Source organism: Rhincodon typus, chromosome 20 (assembly GCF_021869965.1).
Source record: "Rhincodon typus isolate 14 chromosome 20, sRhiTyp1.1, whole genome shotgun sequence".
Lineage (NCBI taxonomy): Eukaryota > Metazoa > Chordata > Chondrichthyes > Orectolobiformes > Rhincodontidae > Rhincodon > Rhincodon typus.
In genome coordinates, this window is record NC_063351.1 from 38,468,176 (window position 1) to 38,489,270 (window position 21,095).

Here is a 21,095-nt window from a genome sequence, read left to right on the forward strand (position 1 = left end):
GTAATTTAAGATGAAGGCCCTCATTTCAGGGTCACAGGAACAAATAGAGTTTTGTAGTTTAGGAGCTAAAATAGTTCAGAGGATTGTGGGTTCAAATTTCAAAATGACAAATACAAATAACCCAAGTCTCTGTTTGACTGAATGCCACATAGTCAGAAACCCCTTCTGTGGATGGGTGTTAAATCTGAACTATTTATGATGGTCAAAGACTGTATAGTCCTTTTCCAGGAGCAGAGAATTCTCCCATTATTACTAGTATCTTCAAGAAAAGTCACCAAAAGTATCCTATAATGACATCAATTATGAAACATTCTGGAACATTCTACACATATAAGTGGAATGATATTTGTTGTACTGGTCACCTGAGTGACTCCAAACTGACAATGTTATGTCATTTCTAGAGTGTAGCTCAGTCTGACACACCAGCAGCATTTCAAACATTCGGGCTGAAGAAATCCATTCTAAAGACAAATAAGATCATGAGACATCGGAACAGAATCAGTCCATTTGGCACATTGAGTTTGCTCTGCCATTCAATCATGGCTGATACATTTCTTAACCTCATTGTCTTGAGTTCTCCCTGTAACCTTTGATCCCCTTACTAATAAAGAACCTATCTCTCTGTATCTTAAATACATTCAATGATTTATCTCCACAGACTCCTGTGGCAATGTGTTCCACAGATAACCACTTTGGCTGAGTAAATTCCTCCTCATCTCAGTTCTAAAGGGTCATCCCTTCACACTGGGGCTGTGCCCTTGGGTCCTAGTCTTTCCTACTAGTGGAAACATCCTCTCCACAACCACTCTATCCAGGCCTCTCAATATTCCTTTGGTTTCAAATGAGAACACTCCCCTACCCACCCTCATTCTTCTAAATTCCATTGAGTACAGACTCAGAGTCCTCAGTCACTCTTCATATGACAAACCCTTCATCCCCAGGATTATTCTTGTACACCTCCTCTGGAGCCCATCCTTCCTTAGAAAAGGGGCCGAAAACTGCTGACAATATTCCAAATGCGATCTGACCCGAGCCTTATAAAGCCTCAGTAATACCTCCCTGCTCTTGTATTCTAGCCCTCTTGAAATTGAAATTTGCCTTCCGAACTAGCAATTGAACCTGCATGTTATGAAGCTCCTTTGTGCTTCAAATTTCTAAAGCCTTTCCCCATTTAGAAAAAAAACTTTATGCCTTTATTCTTCCTGCCAAAGTGCATAACCTCATATTGTTCCAAATTGTATTCCGTTTGCCACTTCTTTGCCCACTCCCCTAACCTGTCCAAGTCCTTCTGCATCCTCTTGCCTACCTAATACTACCTGCTCCTCCATCTATCTTTGTGTCATCTGCAAACTTAGCAACAATGCTCTCAGTTCAAAGCGACAATGTCCCATTGATCAAAAATCTTCCTATCCTCAGATTTGAATTCAGGTTCTAGTTGAGGTCCTTTTTTATGGTACACATTGATCTGTGATTGTGAGACTGGCTCTGTGGCCTTTCAGTGTTCATAAAGGGAATTAAAGTGGTTGTCCCTGCACAATTATCATTTTACGATTTGTTTATCTGTGTATAAATTTGATTTATTCCATTATTTTTCCAATCAATTCCCCTTTTATTTGTTCACTTTCAAAATAATTTATGTAGGTATGAAAGGCAAAATAAAACCTTGCGCTGTCAGAGCAGAAAGAGGCTATATGACCCCTCAAACTTGCTACACCATTAAATGAGATTAGGGTTGACTTACCATCTAACTATATACCTGTCTTTGCTTCGTTTTATATTTTTTCATGGCATGTGTGTCGTCAGCATTTATTCCCCTCCCTAACTGTCTAGAGGACAGTCAAATATCAACTGGATTACTGGATCTAGAGTCACATGTAGGGCAGACCAGGTAAGCACAGCAGATTTCCTTCTCTTAAGTGGATTAGTGAACCACATGAGTTTTTACAACAAAAACAGTGGATACGTGGTCACCATTAGACTAGCTTTTTATTCCAAATTTTTATTGAAATAAAATTTCACCATCTGCAATGGTGTGATTCAAACCTGTGTCCCCAGAACATTAACCTGGGGTTCTGGCCACTGCTATATCCTTTATTGGTTCTGGCAAACAAAAATTTATCCACCGCAGACTTAAAATTAAAAATTCAATTAGCTTTAATTGCTATTTACAGAAGAATTCCAAACTTCTACAAGCCTTTATGTGTAGTAATGCTTTCTAAATTGACTCTTGTAATGAAATTTAGACTATGCCCCCTTGTTCTAGACTCCCCAGTCAACAGAAATAGTTCCCTCTCTATCCAACCTATTTGTTCCCATTAATATAGAATCTTAGAAAGTTCACAGACAGAAAGAGTCCTGGTACACAGGCATGATTGATAATCATGCAGACATTTGTCCCAAATTGGCACAGGACAAAGCATTAGAGTTCAATATGTCTTCATATGAACACACAAATTTGTAGAAAGATATGAGAAAATTATGTACAGCCAATGTCACAAGCAATGATCAAATTTTATGGTGAAACAGACAACTGTTTGTAATACTGATTGTGGAAGTATCATACCTGACAACAACCATATATATAAAATCTATAATACATGCCCATCCAGAATGGCAGGTAAAGCACCACAGAATGAAAGCTGCATCACTAAGTCACAATAATTGCACCTGTAATAGATTTGGGCACATTATACATCCACCAAAACATGATCTCAAAAATAATGAACTGATATGAATCCTTGTATATATTGATACAGAGGGGGAAATGGTCAAACCCCTCTGATAATTTAACCAAAACACAAGGCCCCAATCTGCTATGAAGGGATTAGAGGTTCCCATCTAATAATTACACCAAAAAACCCAGGGAATGTCACCCTTCCCCTCTTAAAATCTATTAAAACAGTGGGTAAAAGAGAGAAAATCCCTGTTCCACTTTCTAAATAGCAAGAAACAATTTATTTATTTAACCCTAACAATGAACAAATTAACAGAATTACTAACAAACCAAACAATCCCCCCTCAGACTACTAACTACTTCCTCACCAGCCTAAATTCTACTGGAATGCTGTTCAAATAAACACAAGTCCCAATTATATAAACCTAATTAATAAGACAACAATAAATTAAAAACTTAGTCTCTCCAAGTTCACACAGACTGTCTCCTGGGATGGTCTGCCTTTTCTGCTACTCCACAAATGCCTTTCCTCCACTGATTCTGCTGTCAGGAATGTTTTCTCTGTAATTTCTTCTGTGGGGAGTCAAAGCTAAAAATGCCATGACACCTTTAATTAATTAGATGACACTTTCACTGAGAACAAAAGAAAAGCATATCATCCCTTAATAATTGGTCATTAACTCTCCCCAATTTTCCAAATGCTCTCATCTTTATATACCCCCACCCCGCCGATGACACATCAATTTCTTATAATATGATTGGTTTCAAAGCACAATCTCTTAAAGGGACCAGACACTTTTTTTTTCCCCATTATCATTTTTTTTACCAACCATTCTAACTTCCTGACTTCCAATTCATGAATCATAGATACTGTACACAACTTTGTAACAATATTTATCGGAACAGGCTTCCTATACTTAAACACAGAAAGGGGGATGTGGCTTTATTGTGCAGATCTTTGAAATCTTTAAGACAGCTAGCTGATATCATGAAATGTGATGCTGCAGTATAAAAAGCCTCCATCTTATTCTATGTACATTAAGTGGTTGTCAGCCCAGGAAACAGTCTGTCAGTTAGCCAGTCAGCTATGTATTTATGTAACTGCCATTTAATTAAGCATAAAATCCATTCTGTACATGTAGGTGTGAGATGTCACATTGTTGTATAAAGTTAGTTGTTAATAAACTTCCAGATATCTGAGTTAATACAAACCTGATTGTAGTATATGTTCAATGGGCTAACATACAGAACATCCATAAGTACATCGGTGAGTTTGCCACTGCCTAATCAAGTGGTGGGAGGGAAAGCCCTTTACCTTCCTGCTGCTTTATTTTAAATTTTCTCTTATGTTCCTTATATTTCCTTTGGTCTTGTTTCTCTATAATTCATTTTTCATTCACTACCCCACAATTAATTTTCACAGTTTTGGCTTTAATATTGATGCCCTATTAATGTGTGACTGGTTTCATTTCTCTTCATTGCTCAAGATTTTCTCCAGGCTACCTTTAGTTCCTCCCTCACTCCGAAATGATTTTCTCACTTCCAATCTATTACCTTTGTTTTTGTCTTACTTGTGTCACTCTGATTGGTTGGGCCATCCTTTGAAACACGATGTAGTCGGAATAATGTCAATCGTAGTTCTCAGACTAGGAAAGTAGACACAGATTGGCCGGGGTGTAGCCATGGGAATACAGCAGAGATTGGCAGTCAGCATGACCCCTTTCTGAATGATGAAAGTGCAATGTGTGTACAAATTCATTTTGCCTGCGTAAGACATGGTCTTGTTTTAATATATGTAGCTTTGAGCACACACAACTCCATCACACTGTGAGTCTGATTGATAATCTTAAATTAGTTTCCAGCGTAATTCTTAGCAAAATCCAAATTATTTAGTAAATGCTGTCTATATAGAATTATATCTAATGTAGGACGTGGCACTGTTCAAAGCTTGCAGAATGTCTAGTTGAGCATGATCAGCAAGCAACCCTTTGTTAATGGGGTATATGTGTTGAAATTCATGTATCACATTGTTAATTTGTGTGTCTGCCAAATGTCTTTTTGGTTTGATGATAGTATCCTGTTAGCCTATAAAAACACCAGTGGGTTTACTTCAAAGTAGCAGCATTAGATAACTAGCTTCACCTGTACAAATATCTGAGACAATTTCCCCTTCCTGGGTAATTAGAATTAGGGTTAGATGGTGGCCATAGACTTTTTCATGAGTTTGTGTAACAAACACAGAATGATAATTTAATCAGGGTAGTCATTATCAAGACAGTTTTGATACGCCCTATCTTGGCATCAAGCTTACACAGTGACTATGAGACTCATTTGATCCTGTCGAAGACTGGGCCCAGTATGTGGAAAGAATGTGTTTTTTTCCCGGGCAAATGACATTGGGGTAGATGAAAAGCAACGAGTAATTCTTTTGATAGCTTGTGGACCTGCAGCTTTTTCGGTTATTACAAGCGTAACTTTCCCTGAGGCACCAGATACAAAAACCTTTTAAGAGTTGCTGGATTTAGTTAAGGAATATTACAACTCAAAGCCTCCTCTAATTCTGAGATGCTATCGGTTTTACTCGGCAATTGGAGAACAAGGGGCATCTGTATCAGGTTTTTTGACTAGGTTAGGCCAACTGATTTTGTTTTGACCCTAAAAGAAATGTTGAGAGACTGTTTGGTATATGGGATTAATGATGCAAAAGCGCCAGCTAGCTGAAGCCCAACTGGACGTCGAACAGGTACTACAACTGGCTTTATCATTGGAAAATGCAGCAAGTAGAGCATTGAGTTACAGGGTATTCTGATGGAAATGGACACCTCTGCCAGTCCGACTGAGCTTGGGGAACAACACTTGAGTGAAGGTAATTTCATAGCCTCACGCAGGACATATCCTGAACAGACGGACTCTAGGTCAGCCCAAAGCGAAACCCCAAAACAAAGCCAAGCCTTGGCCAAATGGTTAAAATTTTCTCAAGGACCTGGGCCAGCAAGCCATTGTAGATGCTGCCAGTATGCAGACTCGAGGCAGCAAAAGAGTCCCACTGGACCTAAATTGAGTAAGAAAACTCACAGGCCCATATCCAGGAGAGAGCACATCCTGGGAAGTCCACCTACATCTGGTTTGGAGCAGTTAAATTGCTTAGCAACATCCAAATTAGAACCAATTAAAATTAATGTCTGGTTAAATGGTCACCCGGTTCTAATGGAGATCGATACTGGCATGGCCACTTCAGTGTTCGCAGAACCAGTCTTTACCAAAATTTGCTGTGGACTCCAACCCTTAAGTTTGTGCATGACCTCAGCTAGGCTGAGAACTTATACCAGTGAACCTTTACAGATTGAGGGTACGACTTCGGCTCCAATCTCTTATGAGAAGCAGCTGGTTCACTTACCATTGATTGTAGTAAGAGGCTCAGGCCCAAGCTTGACAGGGTGAAATTGGTTTAGAAAGATTCACCTAGATTGGCTCAATATTTTTCAATAAGAAAATTGCTGCCTGACTGAAGTTCTAATTAAACATCTAGAAGTTTTTCGTGAAGGTCTAGGGACTATCAAAGGAGCCAAGGCCACCTGCGTGTTGACCAGGAAGCAATTCTACCAATTTGCAAGGCCCACCCAGTGCCATTTGCCTTATGGACAAAAGTAAATGCAGAAATCAGAATGCTGGAAAGTGAAGGAATCATCAAACCAGTCGAGTTTGTGGATGGGCAGCACCATTCGTTTCGATTACAAAGGTGGTCAGGTCGGTTTGCCTTATGGGATTTTAAACCAATGGTAAACTGTTTTTTGCAGCTGAATAAATACCCAATCCCTCACATAGAGGATTTATACACAAAGCTGGCAGGGGAGGCCTGTCCTTCACAAAACTGGACATGAGCCATGCAATTGTGGTTAGATGAGGATTCCCAGAAGTATGTTACAATTAATACCCATAAGGGTTCAAGACTGCCATTTGGAGTTACGTCAGCCTGTGCATTTTTTCAGCGGACCATGGAGGACTGTTTACAAGTTCTATCCCAGGTCGCCATTTATTTAGATGATGTGTTAATAACAGGGAAGACCAATAAGGAGCACATAAGGAATTTGGATATAGTCCTTAAAAGTTTCTCCTAGGCGGGCCTTAGAAGAATTTGTGTTCCAGGCACCCCAAGTGACCTGCTTGGGATACAGAGTTGACGAGACATAGCTACACCCATTGGAAGATAAAGTGAGGGTGATCAAATGTTCCCCGGCTCGCGTGTCAGTACCGGAGATTAGGTCTCTCTTGGGCTGGTGAATTATCACAGAAAGTTCATACATAACCTGGTCCCCATCTTGGCACCTTTGCATCAACTCTTAAAAAAGGGTCAGCCTTGGAATTGGTCGCAAAGCAAAGCCATAGTTTTCAGGGAAGTGAAGAAACAGCTATCATCCTCTAAGGTGTTGGTACACTATCATCTAAAGTGAGATCAATGCCTCCCTGTGTGTCATCAGGTAGTATTAGCTCATAGGTGACCCAATGGAGAGGAACTCCCAATAGCGTATGCATCTAGGATTTTGGCTAATGCAGAGTGTAAATATGCCCAGAGAGAGAAGGAGAGTTTGGATTCAGGAAGTTCAACCAATACCTTTACCGACATTAATGGTTAATAATTATGGACCACAAACCCCTGCTAGGTCTACTTAAAGAGGACAAGTCCGTGCAGCCCATAGCTTCAGGCCTAATCCAGCAGCGGGCTCTAATACTAAGTGTGTATAAATACAAGGTGGAACATCTCTTGGAGGCCAAGTAGCAAATTCAGATGCATTGAGCTGCCTCCCACTGGCAGATACACCACTGGTGGTACTGCCACTGGATATGTCCATAATGGTTTTAAACTTTTTGGACAGTCTTCCAGTCACAGCTGACAATGTCAGACTTTAAACACAGAAAGATCCGCTCCTGGGAAAACTGAAACAGCTGGTTGTGATGGGGGAAACCGTCACAACCAGTTCTGGACCCCGAGTGAGGGGATTACAGTAGAGGATGGCGTATATTATGGGGAGCAAGATTGAGTGTCCCGAGTAAAGGCTTGCCCCCCAGATACTGGCTGAATTCCACCAGGATCATCCAGACGTTTTTAAAATGAAAATGTTAATGAGAAGGATTGGATGCAGACACAGCCGCCAGTAGATTCCCCTCATTAATGGGAATGGCTGGGTAAATCCTGGACTCAGTTATACACTGACTATGCCAGTCCTTTCATGGACTCAATGTTCTTAGTCATTGTGGACACCCACTCAAAGTGGTTGCATATGCACACAGTTCATTTGTCAAACATGGGGACGACGATAGAAAAACTGCACATCATTTGCAATACATGGACTCCTGGAAGTGTTGTTCACGGATAACGGGCCATTATTTGCCAGTAGGGAATTTGAGTACTTCCTAAAGTTGAATGGTACTCATCAAATAAGGATAGCTCCATACCATCCATCATCCAATGGTCTGGCAGAAAGAGCAGTCCAAACTTTCAAGGCTTGCTTAAAGAAACAGCCTACAGATGGCCCAGTTCTTATTTGATTATACGACCACCCCTCATGCAATGACAGGGGTAGCTCCAGCAGTGTTGTTAACGGGGAGAAGACTCCATACCAAGTTAAACCTGATCTTCCTGGGTGGGGGGAGGCAGCGGGGGGGGGGGGTGGGGGGGAATAGGGGGAGTGGGGGTGTGGGGGGAGGCGGTGGGGGTGGGGGGAGTGGGGGTGTGGGGGCGTGCGGTTGAAACAGCATCAGGGATGTCCATGCTGGATGCAAAACTCCTCTAAGCAAGAGAGACAAGTTTGGCGTAGGAACCACGGGAATGGCCCTGAATGATCAACGCGAGGTCAAGTCCAGTGTACAAGCACGTGCACCATATGAAAGGTGCAAACTTGCAAATGGTGCGGGAGCAAAATGTGCCCGACTCCTTGGCTGCCTTTCCAACTGTTCCAGAACCTGTGGATTCTTTCTCCCCGTCAAGCGTTGAAGATACCTCTGAGATGGATGGAGTGGATGCCACTGCCTCGATGCATTTGCAGCCCGAAGAGGAGAATGAATTTCTTTTGAGACGATATGCGCGCAAGAGGCTAGCTGTGTTACATGCTTCCTGCATCAGAGGCAGAGTTGGAGGTACCTGACCAGTGCTAAAAACCTCAGGAGGAGCTACAAAAAGAAGTAGCCTATGTTCTCAGACTCGGGGGGGAGGGATGTAGTGATTGTAACGAGTCAGCCAGGTGAACCTCATAGAATAGGATCAGATTAACAGCCCCAATCAGGGACCCCTGACTGACAGATATATACGGGGGGTCAGAGGTTCTGTTCACTCAGAGCTGGCTCTGAGGGAGCTGGGTCAGTGTCAAGGACTCTCCATATGTAAATAAAGGGTGACTTGGTGACTAGATACCGGCCTCTGTGGAGTTATTTCAGATACCACGCTGACTGAGTCCAACCAGCTGTGATTAGGAGCCTCGGGACACCATGTATAATATTCTAGTATCGTGGTTTCATTAATAGGCGCATTGAGGACAGGGTAGGGAAATTATGCTGAACTTTTGTATAAGACACTAGTTAGATTGCAGTTGGATACTGTATATGGCTTTTTAAAATATATTCACTCATGGGATGTAGGCATTTCTGACTGCGCCAGCATCTATTACATGCCTCTAGTTGCACTTGAGAAGGTGGTGGTGAGCTGTCTCTGGGCACTACATTATAGGAGTAAGATGAATGCATTGGATACAGTTCAGAAGAAGTTTATGAGAAAAGATCCAGGGATGAGAAACTTAATTTATGAAGATAGATTGGAGAAGTTGGTACTGTTTTCCTTGGAAAGGACCAGGATAAGAGAAGCTTAACAGATCAGGCAATATCTGTGGATGCAGAAACAAAGTTAATGTTTCAAGTCATTGGATTTGAAACATTAACTCTGTTTCTATCTCCATAGATGGTGTCACACCTGCTGAGTTTCTCCAGCATTTTCTATTTTTAGTTCAAATTTCAAGTTACTGCGGTATTTTGTTTTTATTCAAAACCAAGAGGAGCTTTAGTAGATGTTTTCAAAATCTGGACAAGGTAGATAGGGAGAAACTGTTTCTATCAGTAAACAGTGAGATTCTTGATTTCGGGAAATCAAGGGTTACAGGGAAAATACAGGAAAGTAGACATGAGGAATAGTGCATCAGCCATGATCCTGTTGAATGGCAGAGCAGGCTCAAGGGGCTGAATGGCCTACTCCTGATTTTATTTCTTATTTACACAGCAGAGCTTAGATTTTCAGTCTTAAGGGCTGAACGCAAGATGGACCAGGTTTAAGATGTTTTCCGAAAAAGCAAATGCAAGGTGAGAAAACATATTTTCACACAGTGAGCAGTTAGTATCTGAGATGCACTGCCTAGAAGTGTCATGGAGGTTGGGTTGAGCTGAGACATTCAAAGAAGCAGTTGATGATTATTTAATATCAATAATGTATGGGGTTATGTGGAAAAGGTAAAAGATTGGTGTTAAGTTTAAATACTCAGACAAGTCAGACATGTGGTCCAATAAGATAGTGCATTCGGCTGTTAATGGAAAGGTTGGTGGTTTGAAACCACCCAGAGATGAAGGACTTCCTTGCTTGGGTGGCATGGTGGCTCAGTGGTTAGCACTCCTGCCTCCCAGTGCTAAGGACCTGGGTTCAGTTCCACCCTCAGGCTGTGTGGTGTTTGTATGTTCTCCCCATGTCTGTGTGGGTTTGCTCTGGTTTCCTCCCACAGTCCAAAGATGTACAGGTTAGGTGGATTAGCCATAGGAAATGCAGGGTTATGTGATATGATGGGTGGGGGGCAGTGAGTCTGGGTGCAATGCTTTTTGGTGAGTCAGTGTGGACTTGTTGAGCCAAATGGCCTGTTTTAATACTGTAGGGATTCTATGAAGTGGTCTAACAATTAACATGTTAGTATTTCTGGAGCTATGAATTTTCTTAAAGCACAATGAGAGAGAGCGAGAGAGTTCTTGGGGTGATATTGGCAATTTATTTGCATTAGCTTGCTTTCAGATTAGAATAATTAGGAATTTTTTTTGTGTTTTCCTTAGTGAAAAAGTCCATAGCTTGGAAACTTTTTGGGTTCAGTTTTCTGAAGTACTTGTTGAAGTAAATTGTAAGAAACACTTCCTGGAGAAAGGAGTTTGTTTAGAACGGTTAGGAAATAGGTTACCTCAGTGCAGGGGTTTTAGTTTGAAAGTTCTAGACCAAGTGTGATCAGAACCGAGAAGGAATTATCTGAAGCTGAGAAAATCTAAGCTCTGCTGTGTAAATAAAGAAGACGCTATCATACTCTCGAGTGTGAGAATTGAAAGATAAGGATAAGATTCACATAAGGGGACTCCTATTGGTATTGGAATACTGTAAACTGATCGTGTTTGGATAGATTGGATTGTGTTTTACCTTGCATGTCAAATTCTTTTAAATTGTGTAACGTAAATAGTTTTGCTTCTTATATTTTGTTTTCATTTTTTTTGTGTAATAAACTTATTTAATTGTTAAAACCAAATCTGAAGTATTTGGGTATATTTCCATGAATGAGCACTTTGTTAAATAGAAACAAAATAAAGTATGATCTATCAAGTCAGATTTGAGCCTGGAATCTGACTTGTTTAGTAATAAAATTAACTGGAATTATAACAATACGCTCCTGTCAGGTATCCACCTCCACCCAGATATTCAATTCCTCCAATTGCTGTGTGGATTTCCATGGGACCATATTAAATAAGATAGTAAGAAGCCATCATATCTCAAAAGGCTCTGGATCTCCATCTGTTCTCTGCAGTAAAAATCACTTTAAGCCCAAAGGAAACCAGTTTAATTTTGCTTCAGTAGTTACTGTAAGCTGTGACTTAATTAATAATTCAGACACCTTTATGAGTGTGCATGACCCACCTATGATTCCTACAAACAAATGAAAGCATTCAGAGCAGGAAGACCAAGAAGCAGTGTAGATCAGCACGAGAATCATCTCCGTACTGTGAACACGAACCACTGAACTGCCTTTCCCAGTCTTTTCCTCTGCCCATAACATGCATGACTTCTTCTCCTGTCTGTGTCTGTATCTGTGTGTCTAAGGTGAAGTTTATAAAGGGGTTAGAATTTTAACTGGTTGTATTTAGGGCCAATGGTTCATAATTATTTACCTGGAGTTAGAATGTATTTATTTGCAATGAGTAATTGATTCTTGTTAAGTCCAGAAACCTTGTCCCTACTTTCTGTCAACCTGGATGTAAAAGACATGTAAATTGGGGGAATTCTGCATACTTTTTGAAATCTTTAACTTTTGTGACGACTCTGGGAATACCGGGATTTGATTTTCAGTACCCCACCCCATGAGTCGTAGCACAGTCAAGTTTCTTTGTTGTAGTTGTTTGAATCCTTTATTGTAACTTCACCAGGTTGACATTTCATTTTAGGTATGATTGGTGCTGTTCCTGAGCTTTCCATTGAACCAAGGTTGGTCGACGATAGATCAGGATAGTTTCTTAAAACAACAGCATGCTCTAGAGTTGATCACAGAGCAGGCTATTCTAGACCTAGTGTTGTGCAATGAGATATGGGTAATTAAAAATCTCATAGTGAATGCTACCCTCAGTGTCAGCGATCATGTTACGATTGAATTTTACATTCAGTTTGAGGGAGAGAGAGACAAGTGAATCCAAAACTATTTTTTTAAGTATTTAAATAAGCAGCAATTATGAGGACCTGAGCAGCAAGGTGGCTTGGCGGTTGGCACTGCTGTCTCACAGCGCCAGGTACCTGGGTTCAATTCCAGTCTTGGGCAACTGTCTGTGTGGAGTTTTCACATTTTTCCCATGTCTGTGTGAGTTGTCTGCAGTTTCTCCCACAGTCCAATGATGTGCAAGTTAGTTGGGTTGGCCATGCTAAATTGCCCATAGTATCCAGTGGTGTACAGGCTAGGTTGGTTTAGCCATAGAAAATTCAGGGTTACAGGAATGGGGTAGAGCGGTGGGTCAAGAACAAAGAACAAAGAAAATTACAGCACAGGAACAGGCCCTTCGGCCCACCAAGCCTGCGCCGGTCCAAATCCTCTATCTAAACCTGTCACCTATTTTCCAAGGATCTGTATCCCTCTGCTCCCTGCCCATTCATGTATCTGTCTAGATACATCTTAAATGATGCTATCATGCCCACCTCTACCACCTCCGCTGGCAACGTGTTCCAGGCACCCACCACCCTCTGCGTAAAGAACTTTCCACACATATCTCCCTTAAACTTTTCCCCTCTCACCTTGAAATCGTGACCCCTAGTAATTGAGTCCCTCACTCTGGGAAAAAGCTTCTTGCTATCCACCCTGTCTATACCTCTCATGATTTTGTAGACCTCAATCAGGTCCCCCCTCAACCTCCGTCTTTCTAATGTAAATAATCCTAATCTACTCAACCTCTCTTCATAGCTAGCGCCCTCCATACCAGGCAACGTCCTGGTGAACCTCCTCTGCACCCTGTCCAAAGCATCCACATCCTTTTGGTAATGTGGCGACCAGAACTGTATGCAGAATTCCAAATGTGGTCGAACCAAAGTCCTATACAATAGAGTCTGTGTGGGATGCTGTTTGGAGGTTCAGTGTGGACTCGATAGGCTGACTGGTCTGTTTCCACATTGTAGGGATTCTATGATTCTATGAAAGCAGGGCCGTCTAAAGAGAATTAGGAAATTAGGCAAAAAAGATTAACCACTAGGTGCAGTGGCGATCATTTAAGATCGTGTTTACATAATAGATACATTCTATTCAGAAAAATTTCAAGGGATGGATCCACAATCCATAGTTAACAGGAAATATTAAAAATAGTATTAAATTAAAAGAGAGAACATATACCTGTGCAAGACCAGTGGCAGGTCAGAAGAGTGGACAGAATATAAAAAAAAGCAAGAATGACCAAAAGCTTAATAATGAGGGAATAACATTAGCGTCTCGGAGAAATCTGGTGAAAAATATAAAAACAGATAGTAAAGAAATGAATTAAGGAAGTGAGCATTGGTCCTAAAGAAGGTGAAACTGGAAAATCACAAACAGAAAATAAGGAAATGGTAGATGAATTGAACAGGTATTTTCCCTCCATCTTATAGTGGATAGATAGTGGATATAAGTAACATCCCTGAATCGACGATAAATCAGGAAGTGGAATGGAGGAAGATAGCCAGGAAAATTACAATCATCAGGGAAGTGGTACTGAGTAAATTGTTGGACTTGTGGGCTGACAAGTGCCCGGATGCTGATGGACTTCATCCCAGTGAGTGATTAGTGAGATGCACTGGTTTTAATTTTTCAAAACTCTCTTGATTCAGGAATATCCACTAGATTGAAAGACAGCAAGTGTAAGTCCTTTATTTAAAAAAGGGATGAAGACAGAAAACCAGAAACTACAGGCCAATTAACTTAACATCTGACACAAAAAGAATGTCAGAAGCTATTAGTAAAGAAGTTATAGCGCAGCACTTGGATAAGTTCAAGGTAATCAAGCAGCATTGACAAGGTTTTATGGAAGGAAATCATGTTTAACCATTCTATTGGACTTCTTTGTGGTTATATGAATAAAGGAGAACTGGTGGATGTACTGTATTTAGATCTCTTTTTTCTATTCATTTGTGGAATGGGTGTCGCTGGCTGGCCAGCATTTCTTTCCCATCCCTAGTTGCCCTTGCAAAGTTGGTGGTGAGCTGCCTTCTTGAACCGCTGCAGTCCACCAGCTGTAGGTTGACCCACAATACTATTAGGGAGGGAATTCCAGGATTTTGACCCAGTGACAGTGAAGGAGCAGCAATATATTTCCAAGTCAGGATGGTGAGTAGCTTGGAGGGGAACTTGGAGGTGGTGGTGTTCCTATATGTCTGCTGCCCTTGTCCTTCTAGATGGAAGTGGTTGTGGGTTTGGAAGGTGTTGTCTGAGGATCTTTGGTGAATTTCTGCAGTGCATCTTGTAGATAGTACACACTGCTGCTACTGGGCATTGGTGGTGGAGGGGGTGGATGCTTGTGGATGTAGTGCCAATCAAGCAGGCTGCTTTGTCCTTGATGGTGTCAAGCTTCTTGAGTGTTGTTGGTGCTGCACTCATCCAGGCAAGTAGGGAGTATTCCATCACATTCCTGACTTGTGCCTTCTAGATGGCGGACAGGCTTTGAGGAGTCAGGAGGTGAGTTACTCGCCACAGTATTCCCAGCTTCTGGCCTGCTCTTGTAGCCACTGTGTTAATGTGGTGAGTCCAGTTGAGTTTCTGATCAATGATAACCCCCAGGATGTTAATAGTGGGGGATTCAGTGATGGTAACACCATTGAATGTCAAGGGGTGGTGGTTAGATTGTCTCTTATTGGTGATAGGTCATTTGTGTGGTGCGAATGTCACTTGCCACTTGTCAGCCCAAGCCTGGATATTGTCCAGATCTTGTTGCATGTGAACATGGACTGCTTCAGTATCTGAGGAGTCCTGAATGGTGCTGAACATTGTGCAATCATCAGTGAACATCCCCACTTCTGACCTTATGATGGAGGGAAGGTCATTGATGAAGCAGCTGAAGATGGTTGGGCCAAGGAGATGTCATTCAAGAAGATGCCTAATCAAATTGTGGAAAATAAAAGCTCATGCTGTAGGGAGTAGCATATTCACATGGATAGATGATTGGCTGGCCAACAGGAACAGTGAGATACATAAATAAGTCTGTTTCAGGTCGGCAAGATATAATGAGCAATGTGCCTCAGGGATCAGTTCTGGGACCTCAGCTGTTTATAGTTTATATAAATGGCTTAGGTGAAAGGATGGCCGCTTTGATTGCCAATTCTGCTGAACGCACAAAGATAGGTAGGAAACTAAGTTTTGAAGAGGACATAAGCAGATTGTAAAAATATATTCATAGGCTAAGTGAGTGGACAAAGATATGGTAAATGGAGTATAATGTGGGAAAATGTGTGATTGTCCAGTTTGGCAGAAAGAATGAAAAAAAAGCATGTCATCAAAATGATGTAAAATTTCAGAGCTCTGAAATGCAGAGGGATATGAGACTCCTCATGCATGAATCCCAAAAGGTTAGTATGCAGGTACGCCAAGAAATTGGCAAAGCTGATAGAATGTTATCATTCATCACAAAGGGAATTGAATACAAAATCAGGGAGTTTACGCTTCAGTTATTCATGGCATTAGTGAGACCTTAGCTGGAGGACTGTGCACTCCAGTATGCAGGAGTATTGGTCTCCTTATTTAGTGCAGAATGTAAAAGTGTTGGAGACAGTTCAGAGAGGGTTTACTAGGCTAATAACTGGAATGAGGAGTTGTCTTATGAGGAAGTATTGGCCAGGCTAAGCATTTATCCGCTGAAGTTTAGAACAGTAAATGGTGACTTGATTGAAACATAAAATCTTGAAAGATCTTGACAGGTTAAATGTGGAGAGGCTGTTTCTCTTATGACCCCTAGAACTAGGGGTCACTATTTAAAAATCAGGGGTCATGCATTTAAATCAGAGACTATGCAAAATTATACACATTTCTCTCAGAGGGTTATGAGTCTGACAAATTCTTTTCCTGAAAAGGCAATGGAAGCAGAGTCCTTGAATATTTTTAAGACAGAGGTAAGTGAGGGGCTGTTAGGTTATCAGAGGTACATGGAATATGGATTTGAGGTTACAATCAGATTAGCCGTGATAGAATATTGGAGCAGGCTCAGGGAGCTGTATGGCCCATGCTTGCTCCTGATTCATACATTCGTAAATATCCCTCCTCCAGCTTGACAGCAATGATAGAACTGGGGGATATGCCTGGCCATGAGGTTACAAATTGTAGTGAATATGATTCTGCGGCTACTGCTGATGGTTCACTCTGCCTTATGGATGCTAGATCTGTTTAAAATCTATCCAGTTCAGTACAATGATAGTGCCACGTAACACAATGAAGAGTATCCTCAATATAATTGCAGGAGTTCATCACTACAAGGATAGTTGAGATGGTGATTCTTACCAGCACTGTCATGATCTTACAAGATGATCAGAGGATTAGATAGGGTGGACAGTGGGAGCCTTTTTCCTCGGATGGTGATGGCTAGCACGAGGGGACATAGCTTTAAATGGAGGGGTGATAGATATAGGACAGATGTCAGAGGTAGGTTCTTTACTCAGAGAGTAGTAAGGGTGTGGAATGCCCTGCCTGCAAAAGTAGTAGACTCGCCAACTTTAAGGGCATTTAAATGGTCTTTGGATAAACATATGGATGATAATGGAATAGTTTAGGTTAGATGGGCTTCAGATTGGTTTCACAGGTCGGCGCAACATCGACGGCTGAAGGGCCTGTACTGCGCTGTAATGTTCTATGTTCTATGTTCTATGCTCTATGTTCTATGGACTGGTGCATCTACCAAGTAGAAAAAGTACATACCAGTCTATAAGCACAGTTTGATTTTTTTGAAAGGCATTCAAATAAGAGCCACACACAAGGTTATTAATGGTTGCATGGAAGTACAGAATTTAATTTTTGAGGTGACTTCTTGAGAGGGAAAAATTCCATCCATTACCCACTGTCCTTTGCTGCATCTTCTTAAATGCTTGAATGTCTTTTTCAGGAGTTAAATTTGATCCTAACTGTTTCATGTGAAAGGAGATTTTGGGAACTGGATAGTGGGAAGAGAAGAAGTAAAAGAGCAGTATGTAGTATGTGGTGCAGATGTTAGAGGTAATGAGAAGTGGACAAGGCTAACGTAGAGCAAATGATTGTTTCAAATTCTTTTGAATCATTGAGTGTGAAAGCCAGTAGGGTGAAAGGTGATGACAAGGGGAATCCTATCATGATCCTGACAGAAAGAGTAAAAAGTAAGAGCAGAAAAATGAGGAATGAAATAGACATGGTCAATCATAATGGGGAGGAATCTCAATTGGAGGAAAGGAAGATATTTAAGAGGCACTGATTTTTTTTTTACTTGTGGGATGGAGATATTGCTGGCTGACCAACAATTTTATTTTCCACCCCTAGTTGCCTTTGAGAAAGTCGTGGTGAGCTGTTGCCTTGAGCCACTTCAGTCCACATGCTGTAAGTTGACCCGCAATGCCCTTAGGGAGAGAATTCCAGGATTTTGATCCAGCAACAGTGAAGGAATGGTGATTTCTTTCCAAATCAGGATGGCTTGGAAGAGAACTTGCAGGTGGTGGCGTTTCCAAGTATCTACTGCCTTTGGTCTTCTAGATGGAATTGGTCATAGGTTTAAAAGGTGCTACCTAATTTCTGCGATGCTTCTTGTAAATATTACACACTGATGCTACTGTTGCTGCTACGGTGGTGGAGGGAATAGATGCTGTGGATGTGGTGCCAATCAAGTTGGCTGTTTTTCGTGGATGGTAATAAACTTATTGAGTGTTTCTGGAGTGTGGAGTATTCCATCACATTCCCAACTTGTGCCTTGTAGGTGGTAGACAGGGTTTGGAAGCCAGGAAGTGAATTACCTGCTGCAGTATTCCTAGTCTCTGAACTGTTCTTGTAGCCACTGTGTTTATGTGTCGAGTTTCTAGTCAATGATAACTCTAAGTATGTTGATAGTGGAGGATTCAGTGATGGTAACACCATTGAATGTCAAGGGGCGGTTATTAAATTGTCTATTATTGGAGATGGTCACTGTCTGGAAAGCAACTTCATGCTCTGTGTCTTTAACTGTTCATCCAAAGACATTATTTTTTCTCAACTGCCAGCATAAACTGTCCTGATGCCACAGACAATTTCCCCATTAGTACCACAGTATCCCTCTTCTGAGCAAGTTCTATACAATAGTACTATATATTTGATATTTCTATCCTTCCCCAATCACACAAGTTAACACTTATTTGCTGCCACTCATCAATGCAACTCCTCAGTTTTTTGTAGCCAATTCAGTAACTGTACTTCAGTTATTTGTGAGCCTTCTAGTTTGATATCTTTGATAACTTGAAGATTTAGTTTGTGCTTAATCCCACTTCAAAGTTATTTATGTACAAAATTGAAGAGCCTGACTGAACTAGCCTTCTTCAACTGTTATTTTTAACAAATCTTTCCCTATTTTTACAAGATATTTAACTTCTATTTCAGAGGAAGGCGATGACATGTCAATCCAGGTCACTGCCACCATTTCCTCAGGGGAATTTATATACAGCGAAAATGGAGAAGAAAATCTTTCACTTTCGGACACAGACGACAGAGCTGAACAATCATCCAACATAATCTTGTCCCAGTGGAAACCACTGGATCAAAGCAGAGAAGAAGAAGGAGTTGAAAAAACCTTCCAAAAACTCCGATCACAGTCATCTAGCACAGACAAGAAACTGTCATCAATAACATTCCCGAGCATCCCACCACCACCAAGGGCAACAAGGAGGAAAGGACTATTAGGGCAATCATCATCTCTTAGTATTGAATCAGAGTCTACACTACCAGCCACACCATGTCAACAGTCTGACAATAGAGATCAGGAACAACTTCAAACATTTATTCAAACAGTTCCTCTACCTGGGACTACCAGTATAGAGGAGAAGTCATCCGGTCAACTGCAACAGTCTATCAGAATAACGCAAGAGTTCTCAACATCATTTCACACATTACCAACCCTGCAGCTCACCACCAAAACAGAGGAATTTTTCTCTCAAACTATTCATCAACAACAACCCAACAATAAAGGAGAAAGCATATTTCCAGCCTCCTTTTACACACTTTTACCACCACAACAAACCTTCACAGATGATGAATCAACACCAGCATTGTTCTGTACTGCCACATCACCACTGACCTCCAACAGTAAGCAGGAATTATCCCAAACAACGTTACAAACTTTCATACTTCCAGAATCAGCAAACATAGAACTGAAATTGTACCAAACGACGTTCCAAACTGATACGCTAGCAAATGATAACAGCAGATTAGAAATATTATCCCCAATGCTCCTTGATGTTAGGTCACCAACAGAATTCATCACCAGAGAACAGGAATCATTCCAAGTTATCCCAACTGTGGACCCAAGAAAACAGGAATCGCTTGAAACCATCCCATCAGAGAGCCCCAGACGACAGGAATTGCTTGAAACCATCCCCTCAGTGAGCCCCAGACGACAGGAATCACTTGAAACCATCCCCTCAGAGACCCCCAGACGACAGGAATCACTTGAAACCATCCCCTCAGAGACCCCCAGACGACAGGAATCACTTGAAACCATCCCATCAGAGAGCCCCGGAGAACAAGAATCACTTGAAACCATCCCATCAGAGAGCCCCAGAGAACAGGAATCACTTGAAACCATCCCATCAGAGAGCCCCAGAGAACAAGAATCACTTGAAACCATCCCCTCAGAGAGCCCCAGAGGACAGAAATCCTTTGAAACCATCCCCTCGGAGAGTCCCAGAGGACAGCAATCATTTGAAACCATCCCCTCAGAGAGCCCGAGGGAACAGGAATCACTTGAAACCATCCCATCAGAGCACCTGAAGGAACAAGAAGCAATCCTACAATCATTTCAAAGTAATCACCTAAAACAGAAAATCAGCCGGGTGCAGCTGTTGTACTCACCGGTAGTCAGTGACATCCCACCATCTGAATCTGCTATTAAGCAGGAGGAATATTTTGCAAAGGCCTTGCACATGACCAGCAGATCAGAGGAACTAACATCTGTCACCCTGTTGAATATAAAGGAACCTCCAGCTGAGGGAAGGTCTCCGCAGGGAACTCAAAGAGGCCTGTTGCATTGGAAGGGGGAGGAAGAGGAGAGAGAAACAGTTGAACGATTTCAATCTGTCTGTAAAGATGAAAGGGAGTTGGTAAATATTTGCATCAAGCAGGTTGTTCCAATACTGAACAATTTGGCTGAGTCTGCAAATAAAATGGCTGAGAGTTTTGCTGTTTTGAGTGAACACCAAGCAAACATTGCTTCAAGCCTGCAGGCACTCACCAAAAGCCAATACCTGTGGCCCTGAGTAGATCACAGGACAGAAAGAAGAGAATCTCCTTAGAGGAACTATGGTATCAGAGGGAATGACTGCATCACACAAAACAAATTTACTTTAAAAACTGAACAGTTCAAGATGGAATATTATGGGAAATTGCTGTTCAATGCAATGTACAACCTTTATATACGTCATGGGACTGGGTAGGTCAAGGGTCAGCTGTAGTTACTGTACCGTAATTAGGAATAAAAATGAACTTGAATAAAAATCTGAGGAACAGTCTTACAAGCAAGGCTTTCATCATATGAGTTTTCAGGCAATAACTGTGTTATTACACAAAGCTTTGTGTTAAGGTCAGATGTGCTGGGAAGGAACATCAGAACAGAAACAGGCCATTCCACCCATCAAGCTGGATCTGTCACTCTGTCAGATCATGGCTACTCTGTACTACATCGCCATTCATTCACCTTTGCTGCACATCCTTTGATACCATTATCA

The 21,095-nt window shown here is 41.5% G+C and overlaps 1 protein-coding gene across 1 annotated transcript in view; it reads left to right on the forward strand.

Annotated features, from left to right (window-relative positions):
* The window catches only part of LOC109920707 (glycerol-3-phosphate acyltransferase 1, mitochondrial), a 145,406-nt gene extending 124,779 nt beyond the window's left edge, over positions 1-20,627 (forward strand). Inside the window, exon 22 of the mRNA XM_048609210.1 lies at positions 18,757-20,627. Coding sequence (XP_048465167.1) covers positions 18,757-20,627 — 1,871 coding nt within the window. The remainder of the gene's footprint in view (positions 1-18,756) is intronic.
* The last annotated feature ends 468 nt before the right edge of the window (positions 20,628-21,095 follow it).